The sequence below is a fragment of the Penicillium solitum genome, assembly GCF_028829755.1.
Source record: "Penicillium solitum strain IBT 25940 chromosome Unknown utg000009l_segment0_segment0, whole genome shotgun sequence".
Classification (NCBI taxonomy): domain Eukaryota; kingdom Fungi; phylum Ascomycota; class Eurotiomycetes; order Eurotiales; family Aspergillaceae; genus Penicillium; species Penicillium solitum.
This window is the reverse complement of record NW_027072128.1, coordinates 1,357,389-1,376,575: the sequence shown is the minus strand read 5'-3', so window position 1 is coordinate 1,376,575 and position 19,187 is coordinate 1,357,389. Positions and strand designations below refer to the sequence as shown.

General features: G+C 49.4%; 6 protein-coding genes across 6 annotated transcripts; 2 read left to right on the top strand and 4 right to left on the bottom strand.

Moving 5' to 3' along the window:
• Positions 1-79: 79 nt before the first annotated feature.
• Positions 80-2,612, bottom strand: N7455_011635 (uncharacterized protein; the record flags this gene model as incomplete). The annotated part of the gene is made up of 3 exons (XM_040961601.2): positions 80-1,094; positions 1,160-1,719; positions 1,782-2,612. 3 exons carry the CDS (start codon positions 2,610-2,612, stop codon positions 80-82), a joined length of 2,406 nt encoding a protein of 801 aa, XP_040807964.2.
• Positions 2,613-2,951: 339 nt separating this feature from the next.
• N7455_011634 (Major facilitator superfamily domain general substrate transporter) lies at positions 2,952-4,185 on the bottom strand (the record flags this gene model as incomplete). The annotated part of the gene is made up of 5 exons (XM_065606719.1): positions 2,952-3,301; positions 3,354-3,457; positions 3,529-3,735; positions 3,785-3,908; positions 3,984-4,185. 5 exons carry the CDS (start codon positions 4,183-4,185, stop codon positions 2,952-2,954), a joined length of 987 nt encoding a protein of 328 aa, XP_065459885.1.
• A 693-nt stretch (positions 4,186-4,878) lies between these two features.
• Positions 4,879-6,661, top strand: N7455_011633 (glycosyltransferase; the record flags this gene model as incomplete). Its single annotated transcript, XM_040961622.2, has 3 exons — positions 4,879-4,951; positions 5,006-5,906; positions 5,971-6,661. 3 exons carry the CDS (start codon positions 4,879-4,881, stop codon positions 6,659-6,661), a joined length of 1,665 nt encoding a protein of 554 aa, XP_040807942.2.
• An 826-nt stretch (positions 6,662-7,487) lies between these two features.
• Positions 7,488-7,877, top strand: N7455_011632 (uncharacterized protein; the record flags this gene model as incomplete). Its single annotated transcript, XM_040961603.2, has 1 exon — positions 7,488-7,877. The coding sequence occupies one exon, from the start codon at positions 7,488-7,490 to the stop codon at positions 7,875-7,877; it is 390 nt and encodes a 129-aa protein (XP_040807974.2).
• Positions 7,878-9,830: 1,953 nt separating this feature from the next.
• On the bottom strand, positions 9,831-11,804 carry N7455_011631 (tRNA modification GTPase; the record flags this gene model as incomplete). Its single annotated transcript, XM_040961608.2, has 3 exons — positions 11,519-11,804; positions 9,910-11,456; positions 9,831-9,849 (listed from the first exon to the last, which is right to left on the bottom strand). The coding sequence occupies exons 1-3, from the start codon at positions 11,795-11,797 to the stop codon at positions 9,831-9,833; spliced, it is 1,845 nt and encodes a 614-aa protein (XP_040807971.2). The 5' UTR covers positions 11,798-11,804.
• A 777-nt stretch (positions 11,805-12,581) lies between these two features.
• N7455_011630 (formin sepA) lies at positions 12,582-18,099 on the bottom strand (the record flags this gene model as incomplete). The annotated part of the gene is made up of 2 exons (XM_040961590.2): positions 12,582-16,860; positions 16,913-18,099. 2 exons carry the CDS (start codon positions 18,097-18,099, stop codon positions 12,582-12,584), a joined length of 5,466 nt encoding a protein of 1,821 aa, XP_040807939.2.
• Between the last annotated feature and the right edge of the window lie 1,088 nt (positions 18,100-19,187).

Here is a 19,187-nt window from a genome sequence, read left to right as displayed (position 1 = left end):
TATTTGCTTAACACATGTCACTAAATTTGCTTAGAAGATGCATAATAATACATTTGATCGGAGAACACAATTAAATCTTTCACCCATTGATGCTATCGGTCGGGAAATCCCTTGAGTCCTTGTCTGACTCTTGGCTCTCAATATGTACTACACCATAGCGACTTATCCTCTGACCAGAATTAGGGGTAGGATTGAAAACTTGAGCGAGGTCGGCTTGGAGAGTCATGTCACTCCCAAATGCTGCGTTGGCATCTTGCCACATACCAAGACGCGGATCCTGTGACTGCATATTCAATTGGGAATTTGCTTGATAAACATCAGATTGTCCATATACCGAGAGCGGGTCTGATGCAGAGAAGATAGGAAAGCCTTGCTGGAAAGACGGTGGGAGTGGTGGGAAAGCCAGGCTAAATGGATCCAAACCATACGGCTCGTGTGGCGACTGCCTTCTCATGTCTTCGGAATGATGTTCTCCATTGGAAGCCCTGGGCTTGTGCATACCAGGCTGAAATGGCGAGGTGCCGGTAGGAAGTTGCGCGGGGGGTTGCTCCTTACTTCCGTCCCAACACGCAGTTTGCCTGATATCTAAGCTCGGGCGACGGGCAGTACTAGAGTCATTTTGGGCATCCACGAGTCGCTTCGCAAAAGTCGACGCGAGGTTGTTACCGGTTGAACCTATATTATCGTTTCTTCCTGTCCATCGCTGAGAGATTTCGAGAAGGCCGGCAATCAAAATATCGAGAGCGGGTGGAACAATGACCTGGTTGTATCTTGCATGGGCTAGAAGCATTCTCCCGGCAATAAACAGACAGAAAGAAAATTGAGGGTTGGTAAAAATAGGCGATAACGACAGGAATTGTTGCCCAATAGTAGCGATCTCAGAGGCAGCCTCTAGGCACGTTTCTGCAGATGATGTAGATGGCAGCTTGATTGAGCAATTATTCCAGTGAGGGGGTGGGTATGCAATCGCTTGATGCAGTAGGATGACCGCGGTATTATGTGTGATATGCGCCAGTGTCAGGTTCGGGTCCATGACCCCGTCCGAATTAAGGACGGATGCCTCTCGCCATCTTCGGGGAAGGTACAGTTTCCACCTATAGAGGATACCATGACGGTTAGTAGGCCACACACATACATTTTGAAGCTATACAGAACGAACTGGATGAGCCGCAGATCCAACTCTTTGAATTTCATCATCCAAATCCGAGCTTTCTCGGCATCTGCAACAATGAACGGATGGTCGAGGAAGAAGTTGGTGACCAATGTAAGTGATTCAGTGGCCTCAATATTGTACGCAAATCCACCTATTGGGAGATCATCCGAATTTATCGCTCCACTGTTTAGAAGTGATGAGGTTGCTGCGGTATCCTTCGAATCTGAGATGCCGAAAAAAGGCGCGCAAACCTCCGTCTCCTTCTCCCAGACCGCTCCCTCACAGGGGAGGCGACGTTTCAAATCACTCGCCAGACTTACCTCCCGGCCCGTGGATACACTGCAGAAGCGATCCATCAAAAACACAGCCCAAAATATTCGCCGACGCTCCTCCGCTTCACTCCAAAACCTTGACGGAGGCAAGAAAACCATCCGCCGAATCAAGGACTCACCCGAATTAGTCGAACGGTATAAAACATCTTCCTCGACGCCGAGTTGAAGTTGATTTACCGCGCCGATAGTACTGCCGACGATAGACCATGACGAAGGTCCGCGTCCTCGTTCAATCTGCCAAAACGAGGAATAATTAGTTGACCAGAAGAATGAAATGGTCATTTTATGCGGCTCACTGTTTCAAATGCAATAATGATCAATGCCTGCAAATGCTCGACCGAGTAACAATCGGTGCTAGCCAATATGACTCTTTTTCTGCTCTGCTCAGCGACAGATGCCTTCGTCTCTGTGTCCAGTTCTTTGCTCTGGGAGAAACGTACACATACAGCGATGATTGCGTGAAGGATGCAGGAAATACGGGGACGCTCATCTGGAGATTGCATGCGCTCCCAAAACCTTGTCACGTGGAGAATCGGTATCCAAGGGTGTATATTGACAAAGTAGAAGCTCACTAGTTCCGTCATGATCTCAGTCGAAAGAAGACCGTCAGTGTCGTCATCTACGCTGACTGGGATGAAGGGCGCAGTCGTCGGTGCGCAGCGTCGTCTTTTTGTTGGACGAGAAGGTGACTCCGCTTCTTCCTCCCTCTGATCCAGTGACGATGAGGAGCGAAGCAAAGCGGACTTGAGCTCATCTCGTCGCCGAGCGAGATCTTCAATATTGGTAGATCGCTCGTTAGACGCTGAGAGGGCTTCATTCGGATACATCGTCTTCCACATTTGTTGCCATAGGAATTCCTGACCGAGGAACATGTTTTCGAGTGTTTCCATACGGCGATAAAGTTGGTCCATTGCGCCAGTGCGGAGACCCGGCTTCGTGCGACGCTCATCATAGACGCACTCGACGCCGGAGCGGGTACATTCTACACAAGGTTGAGTCCGGCTGCAACGCGATTTTTTCTTTCGGCAAAATTGGCAAGCGGGCAGATCCTCGTGGAACTTGGATGCATCCTGTGGCTCCTGGCCATTCGTGTCGACGCTCTCGGTCTGGCTTGACGTGGGTGGCATTGAAAATGTTTCAGGTCCAACGCTTACGCAATATCGATAAATAGTGCAGATACAGAGTTCTCATCAAGATATCCAGGATTCGACTTCACCACCTGGGTATTGAAGGGGGTAGGTATCACCGAAGCAGAGGGAAAAAACACGTGTTTTCGGGTAAAGAAGAATACCCCACGGGGTAAAAGAAGTTTAATTCACCGAAGCAACGGACAATCTCCGAGACATTTTCTCCTATTCCCCCTAAGCCCCGCGCATAAACGTGCAGCTGAGTGCCACTTTCTCATTCTCTCAAATGGCGTACTTCATCCTGACATATATGCCTACAAGTTAAAAGGTTAATCGAATTCATTGTTCATTTCCGGTAGCATGAGTCCGTCGGCTCTTGGACCGACCAGCCATCCTACACCGCTCAAACAACAGAACAGCCGTGACGAGCAGATTAAGCCCTACAAATGCGAACAATGCACGAAATTGGGTATTATAACTTTTACCGTAAACCCGCTGTAGCTGGATCTTGTCCTGGCCGGTTAAGGTCGAGACACCAGATGTGGAGCTAAGAACAGCCTCGATCTGATTTGGGGAAAGGAATGATTTGAGATGGGATTTCAAATCAGCATGAAGAATGGCAGAGCATATGGCAATGGCGACACAGCCGCCTAACGTTCGAGCAGTATTGGTTGCACCCATTATCGCAGCTGATTGAGACGGGTTAGAGCAGGATAGGCCAGGCGAGAGACAGAAGACCACCGATTACATCGATACCCTTCAATTTCTCCTTTTCGATCATTTTCTCGCCTAGATTTGGGATTGCAGGGACAAGAATAAGTAGGGAAAGCGCAACTCCAGGGCCGCTATAGAAGTATCAGCCACTTGGAATGTTAAATGGGTAGGGTAGATAGGATATAAAATTGAATCGCCTTACTTAAGGAAGAAGATCCATCGCCACGTAGTGTGGTCAACAATTGCACCCCCAAGGATCGGACCCAAGAGGTTCGCCATAGCAAAGACCGATGTCATGGCCCCCATATAGAGTGGCATTTTCCCGACAGTCCCGATTTTGCCAACGATGACGAAGACAATCGAGTATATGCCGGAGCCACCAATTCCCTGTGGAGCACGAAAGATGATGCTGGGACATGGTTAACAATTACCCACTGGTGTTGCTTGAGGTTTCATACAGCTGTGTCATTGTCTGGGCGGCACCACAAGCCATTGAAAAGATAAGAAAGATGCACTGTGCCATAATGAGCAAGCCCTTTTGCCCAAAGATATCGGTCAACTTGGAAAAGAGAATGAGGAACCCTGGTCGAAAGATAAAGGATTGGGGTTAGTAAACCATCATTCTTGGCTCCAAATTACACAGATCATGTTATATACCATTGTAGGTGAGAAGATAAGCGACGACAATCCATGTCGACTTGGATAGATCCTGTAAGTCGTTGGATATTGTCTGAAGAGCTGTTGAAACGATCGTGGTCTCTAGTGCGGAGAGAAAGAGGCAAATCCATAGGCTACACCAATATATATCACTGACTATTATTTGAACGAGGGAATGGAGCAGTGACACAAGCCCTGCCATGATGAAGCATATTCGCCAAGTCCCAATTTGGGCGCCATCGATATGGGCCGCCCGCTTGGGTCGATTTTCTTCCATAGCCCGGGGTTCCTCAAGAGGCTGGAGGATTTTGTGATTTTCCATTTCTGACGGGATATAGGCCTATCGAACCTGTTCTCGGAAGTAATCCCTTGAAAGGGGTCAGAGAAAAGGGACTGCATACATTGAACCAAGGTGAAATCACAAAAGAAAACAAGCCTCACTCTCTCAGACGGAAGCTTCCCGCTGTCTAACATCCCTGCACAGAGGGGCATCGTACGAGCACAGATCCTATTTGAGTGCTTCGCGGATTCGACAAAGTGACTTCGGAACCCATACATCGTGGTCTCAGTTACTGGGATTGTTCAGGCTCAGGATTGGTTCCCAGCGGAGAGGTTCAAATGTTGGGTTTAGCTCGCGAGATTCCCCTCATTAACTCTTTAGAATGGCTATTACAAGGGCTACATAGATATATTATAGAGCGCGAGCAAGAAAAACAAGTACATAACCGTCTATATTCCATAAATAATCGACTCGGCGGGATTCGTTTGAAAATCCCCGAAGTCCGTAGTGGCCTGAGGAAAGGACAAGGATGTTATTTTGGGGGCCATTTCTGTCTCCATTTTGGGGGAGCATACTTCATTTCTCTCCTATCTCATTCACTCGAATTATCTCACAATGAGTCAGTCACAAGTACATCCATCTCGAAAGATCTTGCTGGTAGTTACCACCGGGGGATTCACGCATGCCGGTAAAATTCACACCACAAAATGGGACAGATATAGACACTAAAGAGCCTACACAGCTCCTGTCTTAGAAATTGGTCGGGTCCTCGCGGACCGTGGCCACGAAATTGAATTTGCGACACTCGAGGGGCAAGCGAGCTGGGTGAAACCCGAGTATGACTTTGTCACCAAGCTTCATCAGTTAGGTCCCGGGCCAACCGCCGAGCAACTCGATGGTCACTATCGACGTATGCAGGCATGGGATATCACCAAGGGTATCGGACAAGCCATGGGATCCAAATACCTGTTTGACTCGTTCTGGCCTCAAACCTACCATGGCCTCAAAAAGATCATGGATGATCCCGCCACTCGGCCGGACATGATAATTGCAGATTTCTTCGTCGAGGCAGCCAACGATATTCACTTCGAGTACAAGTTCCCAGTGGCAATCGTCGCTCCCAATATGCCTCTCTTCCAGTTGCCTTGTTCGTACATCCCCGGCCAGCCAGGCTTCCAGCTTCCAGGGACCATGACCTCTGAAGATGCTCCAATGTGGCTACGCATTATGAATGAGATCTTCTTCGTCCCGGATCTTCCGACTATCATACGTGCGGGAAAATGGAGCAAGAAGTTGCGAAGTGACAACCGTGTCTTTCATCCACCTCACAAGCCCAGCAAACCAGACTATCTCTTCTTTGTCAACTCTTTCTTTGGGCTAGAGATCCCGCGCGATCTACCTCCAACCGCTGCTCCTGTGGGTCCTCTTTTGAGTCCAACCTACCAGCCACTAGACCAAGAGTGTGGGACATTCTTGGCCAGCCATAAATCAGTCCTGTACATCGCCCTTGGGACTCACATCATTCTTCCTCAAAAGGATGCTGCCAAGATAGTGGAGGGTGTAAATCGTCTCAAAGAGGATGGATTGATCGATGGTGTGATCTGGGCTATGGGCAAGACGTGTCGAGCAGACCTTGACCGCAGGTAAGAACTTACACCACTAACGAGGATAAATCTCTTCTTCTAATAACAGCTGAAAACTTCCTAGCGCCTCCTTCCCATTCAAAACCGGCAATTCGAAAGAAATCACCCTGGGCGACCTACTCGACAACAAACACCCAGATTGGATCTTCCCATTTTTCGCACCTCAACGTGCCATCCTGGACAGCGAATCAACCAAGCTCTACTTCACTCACGGCGGAGGATCTAGTGCCAACGAGGGTATTTACCACGGAAAGCCAATGCTATCAATGGGTATCTTCTCAGACCAAATCGCCAACTCCGCACGGCTCCTCGCAGGAGGTGTGGCCGAGTCATTAAATAAGTTTGGCTTTACATCGGATGAGATCTACGACAAAGCCAAGAAGATCCTCGAATCTGAAAAGGAAACATACAGCCAGAATGTGCTGCGCTTGCAGCGCATTGCTCATGTTGCGAGTCGGCGCAAGTACCATGCCGCCGATCTTATTGAGGAACTCATGTACGACAACGAGCTACGGTTCAAAGATGGCAAGGAATTGCGACCTATGCACTTACAAACCGCCGATATGCGTATGTCTGCTTTTAAAGCCAAGAACTGGGATCTCTATGCTGTTAGTGGACTTGCCCTCGCTGCGGTTGTGGGATCAACGTGGATGGCTGGTCATTTTGTGTGGCGGTATCGTGGCCCTGTGATCGGACAAGTTCGGTCTATTGCGCTTGCAAATTGGGAGACTCTGAAGCATACTTTCCACAAGTAGGTTTGTTTAAGGGACATTGAGGAAGCAGTAAACTTGCTTGTTTTGGGTTCAATCAATACCATACTCGTTTTAAATCGAGAAATACAGATATTGATTATGATTATGACTATTGCGTCGATCTCGCACTATATGCCATACGTTAAATAAACTGACATATGGGAATACTTTCGACATTACACCTTGCAATACTCGAAGGTTGAAAGGTAATAGGAATGTATGGAATGAGGCAAAGCTATATATAGGACTCGTCAGTATCAACCCAATGGCTATTTTATATAGTTCGAGACATGGCTCCCATAGATGGATCCAGGGATTCAGTGACCGAATATCTTGGAGCTGGATTCTTAAAGAGTTTATTTCTTATTAAGAGATATAGGATGATAATTGAATCTTCTATCTGAACTCCATATACTCCATATTGATAAAACGCTAAAAGGAGCTGATATGAATATACCTGGATCTAAGAACCACCAAATATACGAAGGGTGCGTAAGAAAGACTCAAAATAGAAGAACGATATATAATAAGCAGAAAAGGGAGCAGGTAAAAATTCAAATGGCAAATAGAAGATGCCGTAAGAGACGTAGTCGAGACGCATCCCGAAAGAGCAAGTACCCTTTTTCACTATAAAACGAGCACAATTCCACCTCTCTCTCTTCCTCTCTCTCTCTCTTTCACTCCTTCACTTTTTCACCGACCTTCCTCTTTCGTCCATCGTCCATCGTCGACCGCATCATCGTCGACCGTATCGTCGACAATCGATTCACGTCCAACCATCCACCATTCTTCATACTCTTCACACTCTTCACACGCACACTCAATCACGATGTATCTGCACCCTGCAGCACATCAAGACCTCGAAAATCCCCTGGGTCTCCCGATCTACGAATGCTGGTTTTGTCCAACCAACTGGATTGGATTCTCTGGCCTCCTCTACCACCTTGAAGAAGGTCGTTGTGTCAAGCGAGATCGTATTCGCACCCTCGCCTTTGAGTCTCCCGAATATGGATTCTATGGCAACAAGCTTACCGACGAAAATCCCTTTTTCTGTTTTCAATGCCGTACCCAGTTCCCTCAGGTCTCCCACCTCTACCATCATGTCGAGCAGAACCCTTCTTGCTCTTACCTTCTCAACCCTTCTGAGTGTCTCGGTGCTCTCCGCGACTTTTACATTGAGTACTACGAGTGCCCTGGCTCCGACTACGTGAGCTACTAAGTTTCTCTCGGCATGAATACTAAGGTCAACCTGCCATTGGAATTGTGGTGGGCTGCTTAGTATGGTATTAGGACTTTGAGGATCAGTTTTCTCGGTTTCAGAGGGAAAGGGGATATCAATGGTTTCTTTTCGTTTGTTAGGGGGAAGAAGTGGGCTACAGTGAGGTGAGGCATTGTGGTCTGTCTCTGGTTCGGAAATGCAATGGCGTGCAATATTGCAATGTGGGTAGAATAGCTTCCATCGCCAAATAACATTCCAATCCTTTATCTTTCATTTCGTATTGTATATGGTAGTGTTTCTATTTAAGTAGCAGTCTACAAGGTAAACCTCTGTATATTAAATATGATCAACTATGAGTGTGCTTTTTTTGAGGCAATTTTCCAAAAATATATACATGACCACGCTTAGACAATAGATAAACTAAAGGAATAAGACAAAGAAAGATGAAAGAAATACAAAACAAACAGAATGGTTAAACAAAACCCCTAACAGGATATAAGTATCACTAAATAAAGCTAGACAGACCCCTACAGCAAGAAGACATATGGACAGACAGGGATGATGAAGCTATTCATAGCACATCCTGCACACCTTGCACAACCAGCCATCGGTGGTTATCCGGCCTATACTCTACACCTCATCCCCCATACCAGGCTATTAGCTTATTAAAGACTGGCTAGAGTCTTTTTTTTATTCTCTTTTTTAAGCGAAATAGGGCCCAGATAGTCCAATTACATTCTTGTCCAAGGATGCAAGGTACTTGTCAGCCCCGACGACAGGGTAATGGGATGACGTTGTGAGTTCTGCAGGAGCACAACGTGGGTTTCTTATTTTATTCTCGGGGCATTTTCTCTTTGATTCTCTTTTGTTTTTTTCTTTCTGTTCTATTTTTGATTGGATTTACAATCCTTCTAGAAGGAATTCTCTATGCAGCTATCCCTCTATTCTTAGATCTGACATGAGTTTTACAATTGAAACATTGAACCCCCGATATCTTAGTCGAATAACAAATAAAGAGATAATACAGCCAATAGCAAAAGAAACAATAAAAAGAAATACATAAATAAGTATAGAAATATCGAAAATGTGCGTAATCTCAATGATCGACACTAGGAAGCATGTTTCAACCTCAAACTCCGCTTTCGATAGGTACAGGACTACAGCGGAAGCTTGCCTCAGCATTAGAATTCCTCATGATACCGTAGCATCCATGACGACAAGAATAACTTCCAAGCCTCAATGTAATAATTTACGGCGTGCTATGTTGCTATATTTCGGCATCGGACACATCTGGCCTATCTGAGACACACCGAACGGCAAGTGGCCTAGGTACCTTACGTAGACCCTATCCGGATCCTGACTCAGATAGATCTTTCATGTTCGACAGACTTCTCTGTGTCTTTGACAAGGACAATAGGAGTGTAGGTTTCGGAAATGAACCCAGGGAGGTTCGTTCCTGGGTGCCTGGGATAATGAATGGGGCCCCGGCAACTAAGGCAGACAATTTTAGGATGCCCTTTTTGCGTTCTTATAAGTATCAGGTTGTTAGTCGGTGGTGGTTCTTGTTTTTATCATTGTATACATTATCAGTCTATCGAGCTATTCATACATTGCATCGAGTTGTTCCAACTTTTTCGACACATCTCCTATCTACAACCACCTTGAAGCTATTCCAGCATTTATCTCTGCCTAAATCATTCATCATGATGCCTCCTGTAATGGGTCGAGGGGGGTACAATGCCCCAGCCAACCGCCCGTGTCCCAAGATTCTGTCTGGCCAAAATTAGGCTGTCGGGAATGTACACGGACAATGCACCCTCAGCAATTATTTCAATCGCCTCAATTGCAACCAGCAACCAGTGGATATCACGACTCTTGCCGAACACTTGAAGTTATCATGAGACAGCGTTGCAGGTCAACCTCGTCGCCGGAGCCATCCTTGAATCGGACTGTTCACTTGCCGACACAGAATCTATGATAGTCAGCTCCACCATCCGGACCAACACCAAGACCAAAATCCTCCAGTACTTACTTCTCAAAGACAACTCCCAACACATCTTCGACATCTCCACTTTCGCCTTTTCCTGTGATCTTGGCCAGCATATCAGCCGCGAAGCGCAGGTGTTCCGCAGCGGTGACGATATCGACTTCGGATTCAGCATGGGAATCAAGAGAGCCGAGTTCTTTCTCGCGTGGGGAATCAGGGCATTCAGCAGAAGAAGCTTGGGATAGGAAGTCATCCAGGTGATCCAGACATCTTTGGAGATTAGAGCTTTGGCGATGCGTGACACCTAGAGAATCTTCCCAATATGAAAGATCGTACCCTCCATCTCCATCCACGCCAAGGGGCGAGGCAATCTGCTCAAATGTCGTAATTAGTCCACGTAGAAAGGCCTGTAGATTGCCCGGGTCTGTAGTGGTATCGAGAGATGACGCTCCCCGCTTGGCTTCCTCGCAGGAAATGGCAAACACGCGGTCTGCCGGGACCGAGGGGAAGATGTCGTGGATGGTATCAGACAATGACTGCGGTACACCACTTTCGCCACTTTCCAAGGCAGAGTGTAGTTTATCGCACTTGTTAATGGCGACAACGAGAGATTTCCCCGCCTCCACGCAGTCATTAACAGCACCCAGGACCTCCGGCTCAACGAACAATCGAACACCAGTGGCTGTATCTTCCAGCGAAACAACCACAATAACAACATCGGACTCCAAAGCTCTCTCTCTAGCCCTCCGAATCCCCTCTTTCTCAACAGCGCCAATAACAACCCTCTCACCATCCCCAGGGCCACTCTCAGCCCGAATCCCCGCCATATCCCCAAGCTTACAATACCATCCCCCAAGATCAACCCCAACATCAACAATATCCCTCGTCGTCCCTTGCTCAGTACTAACGATAGCCGCCTCCTTCCCAACAACACGATTAAGCAACGAACTCTTCCCAGCATTCGGCGCACCTAACAGCGCAACCCGAATCCCATTCCTAAGCAACTCCCCACGCGACGCATTATCAATATGGAACCCGATCTGCACGCTCAGCGCGCGCACCTGACCCGCAACAGACGAAACAAGTTCCTCGGTCGACTCATCGAAATGCTGATCCTCAGAGAAATCAATCAACGCCTCCAGTTCACCGCGCGCATACAACAGACCCTGTCTCCACCGCTCGTACCGGTTCAGCAATGCATCGCTGGATCCGCGCACGGCTAGTCTGCGCTGTTGCTCGGTATCGGCGGAGAGTGTGTCACCGAGGGCTTCGATTTGAGGTAGACTTAGACGGTCGTTCATGAAGGCGCGACGGGTGAATTCGCCTGGTTCGGCGTAGCGGACTGTTTGTTCTGGGGTGTTTGTTTGGGCGATTGCTGAGAGGACTGCTTTTGTTATTGCCGGTCCGCCGTGGATGTGGAGTTCGAGGATTTCTTCGCCTGTTGCGGTTCGTGGGGAGGGGAAGTAGAGGACTAAGGCGCCGGCGTCGAGGATTGTGTTTGTGGTTGGGGGTTGGGTAGGGTCGTAGAGGGTGCGGAGGGATGCATAGCGGGGTTTTGGGAGGGGGTGGTTTGGGCAGAGACTTTTGTATATCTAGATGGTTTTTGTTAGTTCTGGTGGTTTGGTGGTTTTGGGGTTGTCTTGCGGAATCATACCGAGGTACAGGCGGGACCTGATACGCGTACGACTGCAATGGCTGCTCGTCCGGTCGCAGTGGAGAGCGCATATATTGTGGAGTCTCCGTCTAGCATGAATCTAGTAGGGCGAGTCGACGAGAACGCTCGAGCTTGTCCGGGAGTCCGCCGGGGGCCTGGCGATTCGGAGAAAAAGCCATGACGTCGGATATAGGATTTATTTGATATCGTTTGCCATGGTTGGCTTGTTGATGTGCTGAAGGGAGAAGCCCAACGCAGTACTCGGCGAGATGCTCGCATGCGCAAGATTGAACCAACGAAATATTGGTAGATGTCGACAGAGTTCAAATGTTCAAATGTCCAAATGTTGGTCCAATGTTTATCTGGCGATAAGACATGCACGTGATCGATAAGAACTATACAAGATACGAGTACGAACTACAAAGTGTGACAACCTGGGAGCATTGAAAAGATCGAGAACATAGATTTTGTCTAACTGCGAGTATTTAAATGATCCTGAAAAGCACAAGCAATAGCAGTGCATCTAATGCGGCTCTAGTCAAGGATACACAGCAGATATAAAACTTGATCACGCCTGCACTCCGAAAGTAGGAAATAAAGAACAAGGTGACAATGCAGGAAACATTGAACATCAAGCTCAATATGCAATTCAATGATACGCCCTCCAATCATGGCGACATTTCCATGGCAGGTAGCGTTTGATGAAGACAGGGGGGAAAGAGATTATGTACAAGGAGAGAGAGAGACAGGGTGTCGGTGTCAGGGTATGCGGGGTGTAGATAACGAAAAGAAAAGAGATAATGATTGCACATGAAGGGATAGTGTTAGGAGGAAATGGAAAAGAAGAAACAAAGAAAGGTATCATCACACCATGCTCGGCTCGTCAAATCAAGGAGGGCGGCTCAAAGAGTAGTGTAGGTAGGGAATGGGTATTATACAATCGAGGGCGGTTGTAGTGGTAGTGGTGATGTTGATGGCGATGGAGACCATTTGGGTTTGGGCTCCATGCGTCACCAATGGGAATCGATAAAACATTAAATTAAATCGGCTGTCGGTGATTGACTCAATCCGACAAATCAGTTGGTTTGTGAGGAGAACCGTCAATCGAGGGGTCCTGTGATAATGACTCGCCTTGCTCCGATACGACAATTGAAGGCGGAGGCTGAGACTCGTTGGGTGGGCTGGGTAGTTGCTGGTCGTCTGCGATCGCCGAGTCTGTCTGCTCAGGAGAAGCAGGCTCTTGGACTGTAGGAAGGCCACTAGAACCATCCGCGCTATCTTTGCTCCCGCTTGTGGCGGGATTGCGGCGTCTCATGCGGCGGTTACGACGCTCTTCATCTGCGCTCTCTCTTCTCCGTCTCTGGCGCTCGCCACCGCCTGCATCGGAATTACTTCTCAGGCCGAGAAGCAGGCTGGCGGCACGATCGGCAACGTCTTCGCCTTCAGACACTTGAGCTTCCTTGCTATCTTCATCTGCGGTGGCTGGAGGGCTGAGAAGACCGTTCTCGTCATTGTTTTCGCCAGTAGCCGTGTTTTCGGCTCCCTCTTCGCCTTCTCCCGCCTCACCCGAATCAGGTGGTGGCTTAGAGCCCGACGTTACGCGGACGTTATGCCGCTCCTTTAGACGAGCACGACGACGGCGATCTCGTTGATCTTTGGCTTGAGGTGCTGCAGCACGCAACTTCTCAAGTAATGAGTCCATAGCACCACTTGAGGCAGGTGACTGCGCGGCCTCCGCGGTGGGAGTATTGTTGGCGAGGTTGACATTAATTCGCTTGCGGGCGAGGGATGCTTCTGTGCGCTTTCTGGATTCCTCCAAAGATGTGTTCTTCTCTCTGGATTTCTTCCACTCGACCAAGAACGCGCTCAACTTAGCAAAGAACTCTCGTCTAGCGTTCTCGTCTGCGTTGTCTTCGCCATAGAAGACCATGATATCATCATAAGCCTTAACCATCTCATCCAAGTAAAGCTGCAGCTGCTCAGCCTTCCGCCTAGCATCCTTCATTGACCGCTGGACGACTTGGCTGACACGATCCTGGGGGTGGAACCTCTTAGGGTCACTCAGGTTACCAGCGTCCAAGCTCGACTGTACGTTCTTAATGTTGCCGATGTACTTGATAGCGTCAGTGCGGAGCTGATCGACATTAATCTTCTGCAGGCCAATAACACCGCTGATCTCCTCGAGGAAGCCCTCCCACTCTGGGTACTGGTTGCGCACGATACGCTCGACCAGATCGGCGAAGGTAGTCTCATTCTTGTCATCTTTCACCATGCCCAGCCGGGCGAGGGAGCTCAGCTTGAAACCCTGGGCCTGCTTGTTGGCGTCGTTCATGAAGTTTCCAATATCGAGAATCAGACCGAGCACGTTCATCAATGAGACAGAGTCCCGCAAGGACTCGCTGACTCGTGCGACTTCCTGTAGCCTTGTGGAGATGTGCTCGTACTCTGGTTCGTAGGTGCGGGTCAGTGCAAGCGCTCTGTTTCTTGCTTTCCAGTAGTGGTTTAGCTCAAATGCAGTGTAGAGATAGATCTGATCTTCGCGAGTGATCTCGGAGGGATCCTGTTCACGATCGGAATCAGCGGCCCCAGGACCCGTCCAATCCTTACTATATGGTGCCATAAGCTTGGCGACGTTCTCTGGTATACTGCACATTTCATCTCTTTGCAAGAAGTCCATAACAACATTGTTGTCCAGAATATCCTTGTCACAGTGGATGATCATGCGAGTCACCTCCTCCGCCGGGTATTGAGAGAACTTGGACAGAGCAATCTGGAAGTTCTTGGATAGATCGTTCGAGATAATCTGTTTCTTGGCAGTGCGCTGCTTCGCACCAGTGCTGGCTCCGAATATCTTCGTTTCTTTGGCCATGAACAATCGCTCAACCTCGTCCAAGACACCCTTCTTGGCAAGCTCAGTATATTTCTCTTCCTTTTGCTCGGGGGTCGGTGCGTGACCAGCCCAAACAGTCACCTGAGGAGTGTCGACCTTGTCCCAATGCAAAGCCTTGAGCTTCTTCTTAGGTCGAATGGACGGCATGTGGATTGTAGACGGCGAAACATCTCCAACCATATATGCCGGTCTCCAGCCTGAACCTAAGGCAGCGTTGGGTGGTGGGGGCGGGGGAATCATCAGACCCTTGGCTCCAGGAATAGGGGGAGGAGGTGGAACCATTCCACCACCACCTGGAGGCGGCGGCGGAGGCAATCCGACCCTTCCACCGGGGGGCGGAGGTGGAGGCGGCAATCCAGGAATACCCTTGGCACCACCTGGCGGAGGCGGCGGTGGAAGAGCCATTCCGCCAGGCGGTGGGGGAGGAGGCAGACCAACTTTTCCACCCGGGGGAGGCGGCGGTGGAAGAGCGAAGCCCCCTGGTGGAGGTGGGGGTGGAAGGATCTTGCCTCCTGGCGGCGGAGGTGGGGGAAGAGCCATAACTCCCGGCGGCGGCGGAGGCGGAGGAACAATCTTGCCCCCGGGAGGAGGGGGAGGGGGTGGCATGGCCTTCGTGGCAGCTTCATTGTCTGCTGGCCTGGGCACCTGTTCCCCTTCAACGGCATTGGGATCTTCGGCGTCAAACTTGGGAAGCTTGGAAGTAAGCTCGCCTAGGAAACCGGTAGCCTGGGCGGGGTCCAAACGCGGACGATGCATTTCCACTAGACGAGGCCTCTCGTACATCGGCTCGCCATTGCTATCTAGTGGGATGTCCTCCTCGTCTTCCAGAGTCGAGCCCATCGTAGGGATATGGCTGCGCTTGCGGTAAACAGACCCCAAAGCACCAGGGTCGAGGTTTCGGCGGGTAGTTTCAGCAAAGTCATCACTGTCATCACCTTCGCCTTCCATCTTCTCGCGCAGCTCACGGAGTCGATCAGATGGTCCATGCTGGCCCCAGACCTTACCCTCCAGCTTGAACTGGGTCTTAGTCCGCTCGAGCTGGCGTTCCAGACGTTCCATGAGTCGTTCACGGTCCATGATACCGGGCATCTGGGATGGATCAGCTGCCTCCACCGTCTCAGGGTTGTTGGCCTTTCGGGCATTGGCAGCGGCGATATCCTGGGCATCTCGAAGCATGAGGTATAGTTCTCGGGTTTCCAGCTCATTGCGCTGCAATTCCTGAGCACGCAGTCGTTGTACTTCTGCAACCTCGGCCTTGAAAGATTCATTTTGCCTTTGTTGCAACTCGATAATACCAGCCTGTTCATCAATTTGCTTTTGCAATTTCAAAACCAAGCCTTCTGCGCCGAGCTCGACCTGAGCTCGCATCTCATCGCGCTCAGCAATGGCAGCCTCAGCAATCTGCCGGGCCTCGAGAGACTCGTCATAGACCCGTCTTGCCTCAGCATCCGTGTGCAGCCGGTCTAGCAGACTCTGCACAGTGAAGGTCAGACCCTGCCGAAGATCAAGGTCGGGCAGCCTCCGGTCCATGGCCACGTAGCTCAGCATGGCGTCAACCAGCTGGAACATACGCAGCCCTTCCTCGCCGGAGTTCTCCCGAATCAGGAGCATATGCTGCATAGCCGAGAGGAAGTAGTCATGGGACCGGCTGCCGTTGATCTTGGATGTGATTGCATCGACAATTTGCATGGGATCGCTCATGTCCTTGACTTCGCCCTCGATGCTATCCTTCATGCTGCTGCCCTCCCGCTGGAGGAGATCCTCATAATCGATAGCCTCATTCTCGCGGAAACGCTCGATTTGCTTGTCGATAACCTCATACTGGAATCCCTCCATCTTCGTCAATAGACGCTTGATTCCACATGATGTGAATTGGGCGCGAATGTGGCAACGCAGCTGGAGGTCCGTTTCTGCTCCATCCACCAGCATATTGATGAGGATCATGGTTGAAACCGCGTACTCCATAAGGAGGTTCTCCATGCCAATGCCTCCGCTGCGGTACTCTTCGCTGGCACCGACCAAACTTCCCATCTTTCCACGGCCGTCGATGGTGACCTCAACAATACGCATCCAAGCATCGAAGCGACCGGTTTCGTTGTGATCATGTTTGACCTTGTCCATAGATTGCAGAACTTTTTGGTGGCCTTGTCCATCACCCCAGTGGCACAAGAAAGTAAGGACTTCGCTGACAAGTTTGCGAGTATTCAGGCGTGGCGATGATAATGAGCTGACGAGGGCAACTAGCACATTTTGATGCTCTAGAGCGTCGTCTGCGCCATACTTGTTGTTCATGAGACCTTTCAAACATTTGGCAATATCGTATTCCCGGTCTAGATCCTTATCGCCTGTCGGGGGAGCCGGAACAGGACCAGAGGCTTTTCTTCTGTTGATCTTCAAGAGAACATTTGTTAAAGCGATTTGACCTTGGGCTTCAACAAAGGCTTTCACCCAGCTGTGTAGTTATTAGTGATATGTACGAGATCGAGAAAAGAGGCATTACATACCTGATTGGCTGTGTCCGCAAGCTGACACTTAAACTAGCAAGCTGCTTGGACGTAATGGTGTCATCCATCACCTTCTTCACATACCACTCCGGGCTACCTTCTTCGTCGGCACGTTCAAGCAAACCAGACAAACCGTCGTGGCCATGAGTTTGTCGCGCATTTTGTCGTCTTTTTTGCTCTCCTTGCAACTCTGTCAAGCGATCCTGATGTACTAATGTCCATTTCTTTGAAGCGGGGTACGACAACATCTGCCGTTTGGCCTGTTCGGGAAGATTTTGCCATCCTCGCTTCTGCATCAGCTCTAGAAACAGCTGGTCCACAATGCGGTCATCTCTCGGTCGAGTAAGGTAGTTATCTTGTTGCCGGGGGACGGCGGCGGGTACAGAGTTCTGGTGAGAGGATCCCGCATTTGACAAGCGTCCCGAGCTGGAGCTGGGAGGCATAGCAGTACGGTCACTAGAATGCGAGGTTGTGAGAGTGCGAGAGGAATTGTCCGAGGAGAAGTAGCTCGAACCGCGCGTGTTAGAAGAAACAGAGGAGTAGATGCTGGCTTGGTCGAGGGAGGTGCGGGAGTTGGAGGACGAATCAATAGACGAGGAGTTGTAATTAGGCCCAATGTTCGCTGCGGAGCTGCCTGGTCGTCCCCATTGTTGCTGCTGCTGCTGCTGTTGCTGTCTGGTACCTCTATCGCCGGAGTTGCTGCTGGTCAGGGTATTGTTTGAGCCGTGCGGGGGCGGACGAGGGCCAGAAGGATGCGGGGCGTACCCATTTGGCGCAGACGTAGAGGTTACAGTCGGATATTGATGAAAATCACCTCCACTTTTACCCAGATGGTTGGGCGAAGGCTCATGGCGCGATGAGCCAGGGCGGGCCATGTTGTCGATTGGAATCGGGGTCCTAGTATCGGTGGGGAGGCTTTCGAAGGGGATGGAGGTGATGACGCCTGAGGTATGTGCGATACTGCTTGGGTCCAAATCATGGGTCAAGTCGACAGATTGAATCGAAGACCGCTTTGAATGGCGGGACGAGCGTGAGCCGGCGGCGCTTGGCGGAGGTGCCAGGCTATCGTAGGAACCAGCATAATTATCGTATCGTTCCTCAGTCGGTTTCTCTTTGTACAATTTTCGGCCGAAGAATGACTTTCCACTCGAAGTTTGCCTAGATTTGTCGGCTTGTGAACTTGGCATTTTGGCGGGCGTCACTAAGATGAGGCAGGGCGCAGCATAAGGGCCCCTCCAACACCCTCGGAAACGGTATTAAATGAGGATGTTCGGTTTCGCGATAAGGCGCTGTCGATCGCAAGGGATATGGGAGAAGACGATGACATTCAAATTGGGCGAAAGTGGCTCTCTGTTTTGTCCCTCCCTGGCTAGTTAGTTAGTATACCCGTTGCGACAACGGAGTCGCGTGAGACTGAGGGGTAAGGGGGATTTATTCACGGCACTCACCCCACAAAGAAAGCAAAATAGGAGAAAAGGAAATTAACATGCAAGCTTTTTGCAAATGTCAAGTCCAGTTTGACGCCAGGATCAAAGCCCGAGCGTTCTTCTAATCGGTCTATTGATATTAGGGGGCTTGCCCCGGAGAAACTCCCCGACCGCGCACGTGATTGTCGAGATCACGTAAGCTTATACTTGAGCTCTGGAGGACGTCTACCAAAGCATAGACTTGGAATGAACGGAGTTTCAAGGTGAATGTGAAATGAAACATCCATTGTTGAAGTTCAACGTCTGCTCATACTGTCAACTATTTATCAAGCGTCGTTTGAAAAATAACCACCTTGTAGCCCAATGAACACAATGAAGGTGGTGGAATATATATTGCAAGTGCAACCAGTAGGTTGAAACTCAAGCAACTGAGCCGAAGTCTATAGAAGGAGGAAAGCGACAGACGAAAATAAATGAAGAATTTACTAAAGAGAACATCTCATGCTGGACATAAACAGGGTTACAGCTGCCCAGATGCTCTACATGCTGTTGATTATTCATATTAGCAAGTGATGAGCAGAGGGACTAAGTGAGAAAGAGACAAATTAAGAAAAACCCTCCATTTTATCAGCAACTGTTTGAGGTACCCTTTAATAGCTCTGGTGCAGCCGTCTCTTAGGTTAAGTAGACTCGCTGTCCAACATCAGTGTAGACCTTCCAATATCATGTTAGAATGCCTTGGGACTATGTAGGCCACAATACAGTTAAGGCAGTTAATTACATATGTGTAGTTAGTTATCTATAAGTTACTATTTTAAGCAACAAGGGAGTGATTTGATATATAAAAG